General features: G+C 40.0%; 2 protein-coding genes across 4 annotated transcripts in view; one reads left to right on the top strand and one right to left on the bottom strand.

Moving 5' to 3' along the window:
- Positions 1-12,650, bottom strand: part of Atm (ATM serine/threonine kinase) — an 89,689-nt gene extending 77,039 nt beyond the window's left edge. For both annotated transcript variants that reach the window (XM_013009772.1, XM_013009773.1), the window contains exons 1-8: positions 12,447-12,650; positions 10,668-10,768; positions 10,472-10,584; positions 9,389-9,534; positions 8,643-8,807; positions 4,375-4,540; positions 2,530-2,768; positions 1,498-1,661 (exon numbers count right to left, since the gene is read on the bottom strand). In XM_013009772.1, the coding sequence (XP_012865226.1) occupies positions 1,498-1,661; positions 2,530-2,768; positions 4,375-4,540; positions 8,643-8,807; positions 9,389-9,534; positions 10,472-10,584; positions 10,668-10,739 (1,065 nt within the window). In that variant the 5' untranslated portion in view covers positions 10,740-10,768; positions 12,447-12,650. The remainder of the gene's footprint in view (positions 1-1,497; positions 1,662-2,529; positions 2,769-4,374; positions 4,541-8,642; positions 8,808-9,388; positions 9,535-10,471; positions 10,585-10,667; positions 10,769-12,446) is intronic.
- A 665-nt stretch (positions 12,651-13,315) lies between these two features.
- Npat (nuclear protein, ataxia-telangiectasia locus) overlaps positions 13,316-15,821 on the top strand; it is a 29,301-nt gene continuing 26,795 nt past the window's right edge. For both annotated transcript variants that reach the window (XM_013009836.1, XM_013009835.1), the window contains exon 1: positions 13,316-13,439. In XM_013009836.1, coding sequence (XP_012865290.1) covers positions 13,403-13,439 — 37 coding nt within the window. In that variant the 5' untranslated portion in view covers positions 13,316-13,402. The remainder of the gene's footprint in view (positions 13,440-15,821) is intronic.

Genomic DNA, 15,821 nt, shown 5'->3' with positions numbered 1-15,821 from the left:
ACCACTTCCAGCTTTTTCTGCTTATGTGGTGCTAAGGAATTAAACCCAGGGCCTCATGCATGCAAGGCAATCACTACCACTGAGCCACCTTTCTAACCTCACAAAAAAGATTTTACATAATGATTAGGCCATCTGATGAGTATTTAAGTAAAATGTAGTTTATCCATATAATCAAATGTTCAATATAAGAAGTTTGGGTACTGGCTGATTCATGATAGAACATTATGCTGAATGAAGGAAGCCAAACAGGAAAAAACAAACATTTTATCTGAAGTAAACAAGACAGGCAAATCCACAATGATTAGAAGTACATCAGTGGGCTGGGAAGATGGCTAATGGTAGAGCGCTTGCCTTGCATGCATGAGGCCCTGGGTTCGATTCCTCAGCACCACAGAAGAAAAAAGAAAAAAAGCCGGAAGTGGCGCTGTGGCTCAAGTGGTAGAGTGCTAGCCTTGAGCTGAAGAGCTGAGGGACAGCACCCAGGCCCAGAGTTCAGGCCCTACAACCAGACCCCCCCCCCCCCAGAAAAAAAAGAAGTACATCAGTGACTGGCTGCCAATGGCTAATAGAAGAGAGAATTAGGACTGAATGCTACAGCTCTGACATTTCTTTTGGTGACAGAAATATTCTATAGTAGGCAGCAGTGATGATTTTAAACAAAGTAAAACATTCTTTAAAATCGCTGTTATAATTATTAATTTGTAAGTTTTCAAGCTACATAAATGTACTATTCAAGTTTAAAAAAATACATTAGTTAGGGTCTTCTTATTTTTTATCAACAGTATTTTAAGAATGTTAAAGTTCATTATGAATTTTCATTAAGCACTTACGTGCAAAAGTTGTATTTTTAAGCTGGGTGCTGTGGTAGTTCATCTCTGTAATCCTACCTACTCAAGAGGCTGAGGTCTGAGGATCCTGTTCAAATCCAGCCCAGGCTGGAAAGTCCATGAGACTCTTATCTCCAATTAACCACCAGAAAACCAGAAGTGGAGCTGTGGCTCAAAGTGGCAGAGCTCTAGCCTTGAGCAAAAGCATTCAGGACAGCACCCAGGCCCCAAGTTCAAGCCCCATATCTGGCAAGAAAAAGAAAGTTTTAAATAAAAAGAGTATTTCCAAATATTGGAGGTGGGGGTGTTTTTGTTTTTGTGTGTTGGTCCTGGAGTTTGAACTCAGGCCTTAGCACTGGCCCTAAAATTTTGTGCTCAACATAAATGCTCTACCACTTGAGGCACAGCTCCATCTTCACCTTTTGGTGGTAAACTAGAGATAAGAGTCTCATGGACTTTCTTGCCTGGGCTGGCTTTGAATTGCCATCTTCAGATCTCAACCTCCTGAGTAGCTAGTATTACAGGACTAAGCCACCAGTGCTAAGCTCACATATGTATATTTTGAAAGGAAAAGTTACATGTAATTTTATATATTACTGATAGCATACATCTAAAAAGTACAGAAGGAAAATTAACAGGAAACTCCAAGAGGTAGCAACAGCTATTATACCTGGTGACAAATATCTGCCATCAATTCAATTAAATTTTCCTTGACAGCAATATTACGAGAACCTGAAGAGTATTTTCCTCTGCTTCCTATATGACTTATCTCGTTCACTAGTAAATCATATAAGTTGTATAAGATACTTTGCCATTTTGTTGATTCATAAGCACCTGTAATCCAAAAAAATTAAAATATAATTTACAAACTTTGCACTGTCAACTCCCATAAAATTACCCAGCTGTGTAGGCCATCAACATTACTGATATTTTCAGTATTAATGCCTCTTCTGACAACATTCAAAGGGTTTCCATCTCACAGTAATTATCATTGGTATAAAAACCTTATGTATTCCAACTTATATAAGCCCTTTTCTAATTTTTTCTTTAAGGAATATACAATTAGTATGTTATTTCTTTTACAGGAGGAACAACTCCTCCATATATGATTTTTTCGTTAAAGAGGGAAAAACGCCACTTCATTCAACCAGTATGTGCACAATCTATTCACTTATTGTGACTATTTTCACCAACCCAATATCTTTTCCAGAACAGACTCTAGTCATCTTATGTCACTTTTAAAATGCTGACTCAAAAGTCTCAACATGTCAGGCCACACTGGCTCACACCTGTAATCTTACTCAGGAGGCTGACATCTAAGGATTGTGATTTGTAGCCAGCTTGTGCAAAAAAGACTATCTCCAATTAAAGACCAGAAGTAGTGCTGTGGCTCAAGTGTTAGAGTGCTAGCCTTGAGCACAAAGAGGCTCAAGGACAACACCCAGGCCCTGAGTTCAAGCCCCACAATTAATAACCTCTTACTGGGACCTGGCAACACTGGATATTTATATTTCTCACAATACTTGGCACTAGACAAAAGAAAAGACATGATATAATTGGCTCAAATTCCAAAATTGCATTAAAAAATCCTGACAACTAATAACATTATTAAGCAAAGTAATCCAAAGGTCATATCCTGTCATATTTAAACCTCTATATTTCAATGAAGCAGCAAATCCAAAACAGTAAGTTTCCTTTATACCTTTGTCATGGGTTTTGGCTCCTTTTGGATGGTGGATATAAATCTGAAGCTGAAATAATTCAATAAGTACTTCTTTTAAGGAATCGTTAAGTCGATGTTGAGCCCAAATATACAGTAAGGTAGGAAGAATTTCATCTCCTAATTCGCATACTCGAATCCGAAAATTGACAGCCAATGTTTTGAGGAAGATAATAAAAGCTGCTAAGATGTGATTTAAGCCTACAGAGCTCTTTTCTTGTCTGTGACAGAAAACAAATTCAAGTTGGTATAATAGGAATATACTATATGAAAACAATCTAATTTTTCAATAGTCTCAGATTCAAAATCATTCTGAGAAAAAAAAAATCACAGCAACACAATACAACAACAAACAGTTTTTAATTGGTGCTTAAGAGACTACTGCTAATTCTGCCTATTGCTAAAACATTGTCTAAAAATATATAAAATTGATTTGTAAATCCTGCCATTTAAAAAATAATTTATAAATGGAATAATGCCACACAAATGTATGACATCAAGCTCCCAAGGCATACTATGTTATCCTCAAGATGAAGATGAAATAACTTAGGAGAATATTAAACTTTGTAACTGAAAGAGCAGGACAAATTTCCTACTTAATATCATTTACTATTCTGTATATTGGATTGAATTGAAGAGAGTTAAGTTTAACTGGCTCATTGGAAATCCACTGATTCTAATATGATGGCTCAATGCTCCTATTTTACATTCCTATAACACTTTATGGGAATTTCCTTTTCTCAAAATCCTTGCCTGCTAATATTAGGCTTTGTATTTTTAATGACAGTCTTTCTATGGGGGTGAAATAGCTTACTGTGATTTGACTTGCATTTCCTAGATAGCTAATGAGTGTTTTTAAAAATAAATTTGACCATTTGAACTTCTTCTTTTGAAAAGTAGCTGATTCACATCCTGTACCCATTTTGTTTGGCTGTTTGGTTATTTTTTGAGACAGGGTCTCACAATTTAGCCAAGGATGGCCTCAAGCCTGTAATCTTCCTGCCTCAGACTCCAGGTGCTGGGATAATAGGCATATTCCACCATGTAATTCTTTATTCACTTTTTAAAAATTGGCTTATTAAAAAACTTTAAGATTTGTCTTTTAACTTCTTTGTATATCCTGGATATTAATCCTTTGCCAGACAAAGACTTGGCATTTTTTTTCCATTCTAGTTTCTCTCTTCATTCTTCTACACTGTACATTAGCTTCTTAGTTTATAAAATCACACTAACCTACTTTTGTTTTACTGTTGGTGCTTTGGGGATTTTATCCAAAAAATTATTGCTTATATCAATTTCTTAAAGGGTTCCTGTTATTATCTCTTAGCTTTATGGCTTCAAATCTTAACATTCAGGTCTCTGATTTAATTATGTATAGGCATAGACATTAAGTTTTATAAATGTATTAACACAGAATCTCATGAATATATACAGTTAGTATACAATGATTTAAAAAATCTTGACAGGCACCAGTGGCTCACGCCTGTAATCCTAGCTACTCAGGAGGCTGAAATCTGAGAATCAAAGTTCAAAGCCAGCCCAGGCAGAAAAGTCCATGAAACTCTTATCTCCAATTAACTACCAGAAAACTGGAAGTGGTATGCTATGGCTTAAGTGGTAAAGCACTAGCATTGAGCTGAAGAGATCAGGGACAGTGCCTAGACCCAGAGTTCAAGCCCCATGAACAACAAAAAAAAAAGAAAAAAAAAAGCTAATCTAGGACAACAATTTTTCTAAAAGATAGCATTTTTAGTTAATGAATCTAAAACATGGTCTTGACAAGAAGAACAGTGGATTTTTAATACAAAATGAAGCAGATTACATTACCTTACATACTGAATAGCCTTGGCAAAAAAGTCTAAAAATTTGGAATTCAATCCATCAGTTTGTGAACAGCATCCTTTGGTGACAGCATAAATTATTCTAGCCACTAAAACTCTATTAATGTCTTGTGAAGGTTTGAGATAGAGCCTGAAGTACACAGAGAGTAAGTCTAAAAGAAAAGAAAACCAACAACAATTAGCTGCTTAAAAAAAAAAATAGACAACTTGGGGGGAGGAAGAGTTGGGGAGGTGGGGAGAGAAGGGATGATACGGGAAAAACAAAGGAGGTAACAATGCTCGATAGGAAATGTACTCATTACCTTACTCATGTAACTGTAACCCCTCTGCACAGTGTTTTTACAATTAAAAAAACATATTAAAAAATAGGCACCAGTAGTTTATGAGGACTGAGATTCAAAGTAAGCATGGACAGAAAAGTCTGTGAGATTTCCATCTCCAATAAACTACTCAAAAAAACCTGAAAGTGGAGGTGTGGCTCAAGTATAAAGCACTAGCCTTGAGCAAAAGAAACTCACGACAGCACCCACGCCCTGAGTTCAAGACCCAGATCTGGCACACAAAAGAAAAAAAATTAAATCAAATATGCTTGATGTCACAATTCAACTTAAACATTCCATAATCCCACAAAAGCAACAATAGTTTACATTTAACAATCAAAGAACTATTTAAAAGTATCATTTTGTATAGAACTCCCTTAAGAATAACTAGAGCAGCAGAGTGTGGGAACATCAATTTAAAAAACAGGTCTCAGACAAACCATTTCTCCAAGCATTCATCAAAAGTTAACAAAGCATATAGTGAAATATTCAATTACAGTTTTTGGCCAATGCTGTTTTATTGATATATGTAAAACATGTCATGAACTATGGAGGGCCTTGGATTTTATTTTGCTTGTAATCTTGCAAATAACAGGACTGTTTCATGGAGGCTGACAGAAGATAGGAGACTCTTGATCAAAGAAAAGGAGTTGAAAGTTTATTCACACAAGAAGGTATAATACCTTCCCTTTTCCCATCAGTGCCCTAATTCAAAACACAAAATGAAGAGACAACTGACACAAGTAAAAAGAGTGGTCTATTTTATAGGGATGGAATCATAAGCTTTTTATAAATGAACTGCCTATAAGCAAAGCAGTCTTTTGTCTAAATTGGCAAATCTTCAACTCTACCTTTCAAATTTGTTCACTATCCAAATATATGCAAAAACAGACTGAGAGAAAAAAAATTAGACAAAGTCTCATTATAAGATGTGAGGGAAAGCAAAAGACACTGAAAAATATTTCCAAACACGATGGAAAGTAGCTACTGAAGTAAAACATCATTCTTATGAAGATTAGCAAATCCTAAAGCATCAAGCCTCAATTCCACCCATAAATACTTTATTTTATAATGAAATTTAATAGTGATATAAACTGTCTCTGAATTTAAATATTAGTCATTTCAGCAACTGTATTTAATGGGACTCATACCGGGTAATAATTTACAAAAACATGGCAGGTGTGGGGTACCTGTGGCTCATGTCTGTAATCCTAGCTACTCATGAGGCTGAGATATGAGAATCACAGTTCAAAGCCAGCCTGGGCAGGAAAGTACATGAGACTCTTACCTCCAATTAACCACCAGAAAACCAAAAGCGGTGCTGTAGCTCAACTGATAGGGTGCTAGCCTTGAGCTGAAGAGCTCAGGGACACCACCCAGGCCCAGAGTACAAGCCCCACAACCAAGAAAAATAAATAAATAAATAAAAACATGACAGAGACTGTGTATTATATTGAACTGAAATGCTATAATGAAATCTTAATGATGCTATTACAGTAATGCCTATGTTAACAGAAATTTACTCCAACTTATAAAGACAACATAAGGACTGTAGTAGTTTCCACATCATCAGTTTAGATAAAAATCATTTTAGTTAGGAAGAAAATACATAAAGGGAACCCTGAGTAAGTTGGCTTGAATAACATCTATGCATATGCTATATGTATGTAACTATGTCACAGGACTGTAGAAATGGAGTTATAAATAATACTGAATAAAAGAATAAGACTAATATAAACACCTCACTGTACATTCCTTGCATAGTAAAGAAACAGTATTTAAAATGTTTCATTGAACAAAACAGGTAATGGTAAAATTTTATTTACAAGCCAGGTGTTAGTGGCTTACACCTATAATCCTAGCTACTCAGGAGGCTGAGATATGAGGATCACTGTTCAAAGCCAGCCTGGGCAGGAAATTCCATGAGACTCTTATCTCCAATAAACCACTCAGAAAATCGGAAGTGATACTATGGCTCAAGTGAAAGAGCACTCACCTTGAGCTAAAGAGCTGAGGGACAGTGCCCAGGCCCAGAGTTCAAGCCTCAAGACCGACCAAAAAAAAAAAAAAGTGTATTTGCATACATAAATGTGAAGTGAAATGTGCCTTTTACTTGACAAGAGGAACAGGTAAATAGGAGCCAAATGACTAAAGCAGACTTCAGGGCTTTACGTTGGTTGTAAGAAATTTTTTATCCAGATTCTCACATAATCCTTCATATTCCCCTAGCAAGTAGAAAAAAGGCTAAAAAGGCTGGTACAAGACAATCAACAAAACTATCAGAACTAAAAGATTATTTATGTACACACACACACATATGCACATGCACACACACGTATATATGAAACACACAGAGGCAGGATTAGCTTCTTCAAAAAGGCTGGAGCATACGCCGTCAGATTCATCCATAACCAAAAAAGCTCAAAAGCCAAATAGTAAAACAACCTATGAATAAGGAGTTTCTTAAATTGAGAAAACCTCAAATAGCATTAAATATAAATTCCTTGATACTTCTTCAATTTTATTGGCCTCTGCTTTTTTGTTTGAAGTTTTCTAAATTTTTAGGGAATGGCTTGTTCTTTTTCTACTTTTTGGTAAGGGAATCTTATTAACTTGACTCCTTTTCTTCTAAAATAGACACTTCATGGTATAAATCACCGTTTCAGAATACCTCTCACTATAATCCACAAATTTTCCTAAGTTACATTCTCATCCACTTCTAACTATTTTGTCTTTCCTTCAACTCACGAATTATTTAGAAGTATATAATTTATTTTCATAGTACTATAATGGAAGACTGGGAATGTGGCTTAGTGGTAGACTGCTTGCTTAGCATGCATGAAGCCCTGGGTTCAATTCTTCAGTACCACATACACAGAAAAACCTGGAAGTAGAGCTGTGTTTCAAGTGGTAGAATGCTAGCCTTGAGCAAAAGAAGCTGAGGGACAGTGCTCAGATCCTGAGTTCAAACCCCAGGACCAGCAAAAAAAAAAAAAAAATACTATAAAGGAAACTACTGTGGAAGGAAAGAAAAGATACAAATTTAAAAATACAATCAGAAACACCCTCACAGCATAACCCAGAAGTGTGTCTTGTCTCCTATGTATCTCTCAATCCTATCAAGCTGACAATCAAAATTAGTTATGACAAAAACTGTTCCAGTCACTCCAGGTTTACCAGAACTCCCTCCTTTCTTTTTGTCTTTGAAACCAAAGCTCCTCAAAGTGTTGTCTCTATACTTGCTAATTGTTTACCTCTCTTGACAACAGTGCTCTTACCTCAGTCTTGTTTCTGTTTGGACAATGTTTTATCAGCAGGCTGAATTAACAATCTCTTAAGCACTAAGGAAGAAACTAAGTTTTCATTGCTGTACAGTAAGGATGACTTTTTTTTTCATGTTTAGTTAAGCCTGATGCATTCTATCATAATACATTTAGTTTTCATTGTTTTACCAATAACTAAGAAGTGCCCTAATCCTTACTTCTGTGTTATAACCTTTCTACAATATCTATGATGCTCTCCACCTCCCTTCAAACCTGAAACTCTTTGCTTTCACTTTTACAACACTTCTCTTTAGTTTTCTCTTATTTCCTATACTCATGGTTCAGAGGCACACTGCTCTGTGTGCCCAAAGAATCCATATGACATTTTAAGTTTGACTTCAGTTTTTTTTCTGCCATTGGATTCCTTGACTCCATGAGAAGAGGAAAGCAGTGTTTCAAATCTGTAATTCTGGTTCCATAGGTAAGCATTTAAAGTATTACTAGTAATTTAATAATTCAGATATAAAGGAAATAAAAATCAGATTTTGTAACCATGTAATTCCCCTAAAGATACATTATGCTGTGAGATCATTTGAGACACAGACAGCTTTTACTGGTGACATACCATTTTATACTGAAAAAAAAGTTCACAACCAACCTTCAAAACTTACCTAGCCATTGTTGCTGAGATATTTCACACCAGTATTTTCTCACTGAAAGAATGTCTTTGAGTAATATGTTGCTACAATCAGCTCCATATATAACACCATTATATGAATCTTTCACCGTATCCATGATATAAATCAAGAGCTCTTGACATTTTAACCTGGGTGCTCCTACATAATAGCAAAACAAAGAAACAAATCATTCTTAAAAAAATAAAGGGCAAAAAAAAACCAACAAACAAACAAAACCAAAAAATAAATAAATAAAGGGCATTTGAAATGGCTATGATGAAAATAATTCTGTATGATAAATTTACGTGTGTGTGTGTGTGTGTGTGTGTGTGTGTGTGTTTTTCTGGGGAGTGGACTCATGGCCTCATCAGGTGGGCCACATTTTAAGCTATAGAAAATTACTCTTAATTCCACTGGGCTAGACACCAATGGCTCATTCCTGTAACTGCCAAATGAACTTCAGGCCCTGAGTTTAAATCCAGTATCACTAAAAATTTTAAAAAGGGGCTGGGAAGGTGGCTCAGTAGTAGAGCGCTTGCCTTGCATGCATGAGGCCCTGGGTTCAATTCCTCAGCACCACATAAGCAAAAAGAAAAAAGCTGGAAGTGGCGCTGTGGCTCAAGTGGTAGAGCGCTAGCCTTGAGCCGAAGAGCTGAGGGACAGCACCCAGGCCCAGAGTCAGGCCCCACGACCGACCGGACCCCCCCCCCAAAAAAAAAACAAAAAAAAATGTTGCTTACTTTTGTTTGCACATTTGATGAAGTATCTGACCAAGCTACTAATTTCCTGCATCTTTTTCTGTCTGGAGGTTTGTGTTGAGGCGGAGACATTTGGTTTGGCTGTTCTTAGACATTCTGTTTCTTTCTGAATATATTTCTGTAAAAATCTTTAAAAAAACAAAACAGAATTTCAAAAACTCATTAATGCTAAATTTTTTATGCTTTCAAAAAGTACTGTGTTCTATCACAAAGAGCAATTTTTCAACACATTGCTTTGTTCAACGTACAAGTAAATGAAACCAATTACAAGGCCTAACATAATACCAATACAGTCTCTCCCTAAAAAACTCTTAATTTGTAAGGTTTATTACTTTGTAATTGACTTATCTGCATTATTGTTTCATCATTAAATTATTTTTATCATTACAATGTTGTTAGTGGCTTTCAATCTTCCTTACATTTTTCCTAAGGTATCTATCATTTAAATGAATAAACCTCACCTTAAAGACATTCATGACTAGCCAGAGATATCAGCTATACACATGGCCTACCTAACCAGCTTATATAAAACAGTATTTATTTTTAGGTAATAATTGTATTTGTGGCACCTGAAATAAAATAACTAGAGGAAAATGGAGCAGGTATTTTTCACATTGTATATATTCAGATCTTTAACCGTCTAGTACCAAATAAATAATGTATGTGTTCTAAATAGTCCAAGATAACTAAATATTTATATTTCCTTTTAAGTACAAATATAACTTTCCAATCTTTTTTGGATTTTTTTCTTTTTAGACTGGATCTCACATAGGCCAAGTCGGCCTAAACGTATATAGCTCAATCTAGCCTTGAAGTTGTGATACTCTTTGCAGTCTACTGAGTGCTGGTATTACATTCAATTTTCCCCATTCCTAGCTTCCTTCTCAGTCTTGAGTGAGGTATGTCTACGATATTTTGTTGAATAAATGATATGAACATTCTTTAAAAACTATGTTTTGGATAACTGTCAATTTTATACATAAGACACAATGATAATAAAGTAAGCAAAGATAAAGATTTCAAAACTAACAGAAAAAGGTAATAAAGAAAATCAGAACAGAATACCTAAAAACAGCATCCCAATTCAAGTATTTTCCTTGTTTGGAATCTGAATGCCTATCTAAATGTTGAACTGTTTCAGGGTCCCGAATTAGACGCTTAAATTTCTCAACTTCTTTCTGCAAATGAAAGACAAACATTAGTAATGTGTTACCTATCACACATTTTTTCAAGGAAACATTAAATATCAATAATTTATTACCCTTCGTTCTGTAGCTCTGTCATGTTCCAGTTGCCGGCAGCAAATAAGCAAATCATTAAGTGCTAGACTCATGGTTCAGAATTGCAGAACATACATCCTTACTGCAAAACAAATAAATATAGGGAATGGGGTGAACACATGCAGCAGTGGTAGTCACTAGACACTATGTAGAAAATGAACTATACAACTTGTGGGTGGGGATGGAGGTAAAAACCAGGAGAGAGTGAGGGAAGGCATGACATTGTCTAAAAAGAAACATACTCATTGTGGGGCCCAGTGGCTCACACCTGTAGTCCTAGCAACTCAGGAGGCTGAGATCTGAAGATCATGGTTCAAAGCAAGCCCGGGCATGAAAGTCTGTGAGACTCTTATCTCCAATTAACCACCAGAAAAGAAGAAGTGGCGCTGTGACTCACGTGGTAGAGCGCTCACCTTGAGCTGAAGAGTGGAGGGACAGTGCCCAGGCCCAGAGTTCAAGCCCCATGACCAACAAAAAGCAAAGACAAAAACAAACAAAAAAAAGAAATGTACTCATCACCTGATTTAAGAAATTATAACTCCTCTTTGCATTAAGCCCTCTGTAGCAATAACTATAACCCCTCTGTACATCACCTTTATAATAGCAATAAAAGACTAAAAGTAAATAAATGCATATTCATTTAACTTACTTTTTTGATGCTGGTATTTGAGCTAAGGCTATACATACCAAGATATATATACTCTACCACTGAGCCACACTCCTAGCCTATATATAATTTTTATAGACTAAGGTACTGATATGTAATTAGGTCTAATTGTACAACTAGCAGCACACTGTAATCAAGGGCACAATGATTTTTCTTTATGTTTCCATGTAAGACTTTCTTTAAATATGTCAAAACAATGCTTCAACGTCACTTGTTTGCTACTGCACTGTATTCATAAACCACTTGGTTGAATGGCAACACCTTTATACAGCTACTTAGGATTGTACATATACATATGTGTATATGTATATACATATACACATTCGTATATACATATTCGTATATATACATTCGTATATATACGAATATTGTATTGGTTCAAATCTGCAACCCACCACTTAAAAGTCATAAAGCAGACGACCAAATCTCTTCATTTGTTTTCTCAGTGATAAAACTAGTACCTGGGATAGATTTATTTTAACACAGTGCTGGAACCCACAAATGTTATGTAATTATCGTATATCTTTCTGACTCAGCCTCCGGATGGCTTTTTCTTCTGATCAGATTTCAAAGGCCTTACTGCCATCCACTCGTATGACTTCACCATGCAGAAAACTCTCCCAATCTATTTCACTTGATTTCAGATCTCTCTCTCGAGCTCTTTATAAAGGACCTTCCATACTTAGTGCCTTTACATTCATTCCTACCTCCCCCCTCCCCCCCACACACCCGCTCCTGTCCATAGAAGCTCCTTTTCTTCTCCAAAACAACCGAAGACTAAGAATTTGATTCGCTCGGGGTAAACTTCCAGAGAAACTCTACAATAGAGTTTTCTATCACTGGTTCTTCGCTGCGAAATGGAGTCATCGTCCTGACTCTCAGTACCTGGGGTGGGGGGAGTGAAGAGCCGAGACGCTCCCCCCTCTAACCCCCGAGCCCTCACCTCGGCTCAGGACTGCCAGCCTCCCAGGGGACCCGTCCGGGGAGGTCACCAGGCGGCGGCTGCAGAGCCCCAGCCCCGAGTCCCAGCCCCCACAGTCGGGGTTTCTTCTCCAAGAGGGAGAGAAATGGGTTAGTCAAGCCACTTACGTACATCTAGACCCGGGGGTGACAGGAAAGCGGGCCGCCCCACAGGGAGGGGGTGCCACTCCGGGCCTCTTAAGTCCACTCGGGGTTCGGGGAGAGGAGGTGGGGACCGACGGGCTGGAGAGCCGCCGAGGGCCGCTCCGGGTGCAGGACCCGGCACCGGGCGGGACCGGGGAGCGAGGAAGGCCCGAATCCTACGCGGGCGTCCCCTCACAGACCCCGCACCGCGGCCGCGACCGACCAAGCCGTTGCTCCGGAAGCGACGGCGGCTCCCACTCGCCTCGCTTATTTTGGCTCCCCGAGGTTGGCTGGTTGGTTGGTTTGTTTTGCACCAGGGAGCGCACACACTCTGCTCCCGCTTGCGGTTCAAACGCGGCGCGAACGCACAGCGTGGACGTGTGGTAGGGAGCAGGCAGGCAGCGACCAGCAGTTCAGCGCGTGCGCAGAAAGAGCTCGAGCTTCTCCCCCCTCGCCCCGGCGCAGAAAGGGGTCTCGTGAGGACTCTCTGCGCGTGCGTGCGGACGTCACGGGCTCCGTTCAAAACATTCGTCCACCCCTTCTTCCACGGAAAAAAAAAAAAAAAGAGAAAGAAAAATTCCTCCAGGTCAGAGGAACCGCGCCTGCGCCGCGTTCACCAATGGCGAGCGGCCTCGCGTGTGTGGCTCGCCCGCAGGCTGCGAAGGCTGCACTCCGCCCCCTCGCCCTCCCTCCTCAGCGCCAGCCTGCCAAGCCTGAGGGCGGAAATGACGACAGCTCCGAGGCGAACGGGGGCGGGTTTCATTTCGGCGCCTTTCTTTCTTCCGCGGAAGCGGTTGGTTGGCGTGGAACGAAAGAGGCGGGACAAATTGCCGCGGGTTCAGTGCCGCCACTGGAACCGGGAGATGCGGCCCCGCCGCCGCCGCCGCTGCGTTTGCTTTCACCCGGGTCTCTTCGCTCTCTGCGGCTCCTGCCGCGGCGTGGACCATGTTGCTCCCCTCGGATGTGGCTCGGCTGGTTTTGGGTAAGCGCGGACCGGGAGGGAGGAAGGGAAGGGCACCGGGGGAGGGGGGGTTCGAGACCTTCGGCCGAGCGGGACGGAAGGACCTCCGGGGCCGGAGGCTTCTCCTGGGTGGGGAAGCTTCGGGGTTTCGCCCCCACCCCTGCTTTCCGTGTGGCGGGGATTCCCGGTCCTGCCGGGGCCGTGGATCGTGTGAACGGGGCCGTGGGGATGCGGGGGGGGGGTGTGAAGATGCTGCCGGCGGGGGTCGGCCCGGACCGCCCGGGTGGCGGGGGGCCTGGACTCGCGGGGAAGCGCCAGGCCTGCACCCTCGATCGGGGACCCCCGAGACCGGGCTCCTCTAACGTGCGGGACGGGCTGCGTGTGGTGTTCTTTCAGCCTCTCCCTGGTCGGAGCGGGTTCCAGGATAAGGGAGAGGCGGATTGATTTCGCTCAGCCCTGGGGAAAAGCCCTTCCTGACGCCCTTCTCCCGATCCGACGTGAGGACGACGAAATGTGGGGCCGGGGTGGGGGTGGGTGGTGATCTGTCCCTCCCAGACCTCCACGCAAGACGTCGCCCGGGGTGGAGGTTTGAAATGCAAGTTGCATGTTTTGCTGCTGCTGCAGCTCGGATTCTTTTTGGATGAGCAAAAGACCCTGCGAGGGGACCTGCGCCTTCTGGGTTAGAACACGTTCTCCAGTCCTAGGGTTCTCCTCCATTTGTACTTGGGTAGTTCGTGGGCCACTTAGCTCTCTGGGGGGTGGGGAGGGGGAGTATTGTCTGTGTGAGAGTCGGGTTTTGTTGTTGTTTGGCTCCCGTGTAAAAGGGATTATTGTACGGTTGGGAATAGGAGCCACCCCAGCTCAAAACCCTAGCCGAGGATTTACAAACATCGTCTGCGACAACGCTGAAAGTAAACGACAAAAAAAAAAAAAGTCCGTACTGAGACCGGGTCTCTCTTGGTTTCCACAGGCATCGCTGCCATTATTTTATTGTTGGGAAAAACGCCCATTTGTTTTCTCCATATTTTCAAATAGCCCTGTCCAAAAGATGTGTGTGGTGTTCTTCATGGGTACATTTTACAGGAAACACTCGGGGGAAATGGCTTCACCGGCCATTTTTTTTTTTGAGACACTAATAACTGAAAATTACAAATTACTATTGTGTTCATGTGTATTTAACCTTCTATCTATTTTTAACAGAATCGAACACTTGTAACTAACCTAACATTCATACCCATGGTTTTAAAATGTCGCTAATCTTGTGGTTGTTACATTTATGAGGTTTATATGTAAATGGGTGAAAAGTAAACTTTCACAGTATACAGACATACCCTCTCGCCCCCTGCCCTCCTGCCCCATATATATTGTTTGCTTAAGAAGTTTGACTTTTAGGCTCCAAGTAATAATAAGCTTACTTAATAAGCATGAGCACGTCCTGGATTCAAACCTTAGTACCCCCAAGAATATTTTATGGTTTTACTTTTAGCAATTTGGTGATCCACATGAGTTTCAGTAATCATAAGCTTAAATATAGTTTCTCCACCTTGACATTCTTGACATTTTGGAATGGATAATGGTTATATAGAATTGTCCTGTGCTTTAATACTTAAAAACATCCTTGACGGCTAGCCACTAGATATCTTTAATACACCCTCACTCCTGCCCAAGTTGTGAGAAGGAAAAATGTTTCTATTGCCAGTATGTCCCCCAAGGGCAAAAATCACCCTTAAGCAAGAAATCCTTAAGAAAACAATTTGTTTTTTTAATCGGATAATTCACTTCAAGTTGTATTCTTTGTCCACAAATAAGTTCTTCTTCTGAGTGAGTGCCATTTTTCTGTTTAATGAACAAAAATTCAAGTCATTTCTTTTTAATCCTCAAAACCTGTTATTCACATTACCATTCTTCCTGCCATCAGTCCTAGCAGTGTACCTCATCACATTTGGTCTTGGACTTCTGTTGGGACTTCCTCTTTACTTGTTCTTCTTGCTGTTCATCTTATTTGCCTTTGTTAGCTATCTTCTTAAAGCATTCACATCATACCACCTGTTCTAAAAGTTGAAATAGTTGTGCTTAAATAGTTATGGGAGCTTCCAAAACTATGGGGCCCTTTTTATAGGTAAAGGGTCAAGAATTTCTTCAGTTTTGCTAAATAGTTACTTGCAGAAACCAGTGTGGATGTTCAACATAGTAAGATTTAATAAGGGAATTGGTTACACTAGTGATAGAAAAACTAAGACGCCTAATGGTTTACCTGAAGCAGCTCAGAGATTAGCCCAGCAGAAAGCTTACTACACTCATCAGAAGGACTAGGAGACATAAAGCAACCCAGAGTAAACTGAGGCTTGGAATACGGCACTAAGACTTGTATGAGCTCTGGTCACAGAGGAAATTCTAAAAAGG

Source organism: Dipodomys ordii, unplaced genomic scaffold, assembly GCF_000151885.1.
Source record: "Dipodomys ordii isolate 6190 unplaced genomic scaffold, Dord_2.0 Scaffold10, whole genome shotgun sequence".
Classification (NCBI taxonomy): Eukaryota; Metazoa; Chordata; class Mammalia; order Rodentia; family Heteromyidae; genus Dipodomys; species Dipodomys ordii.
This window is presented reverse-complemented; position numbering and strand designations above follow the sequence as displayed.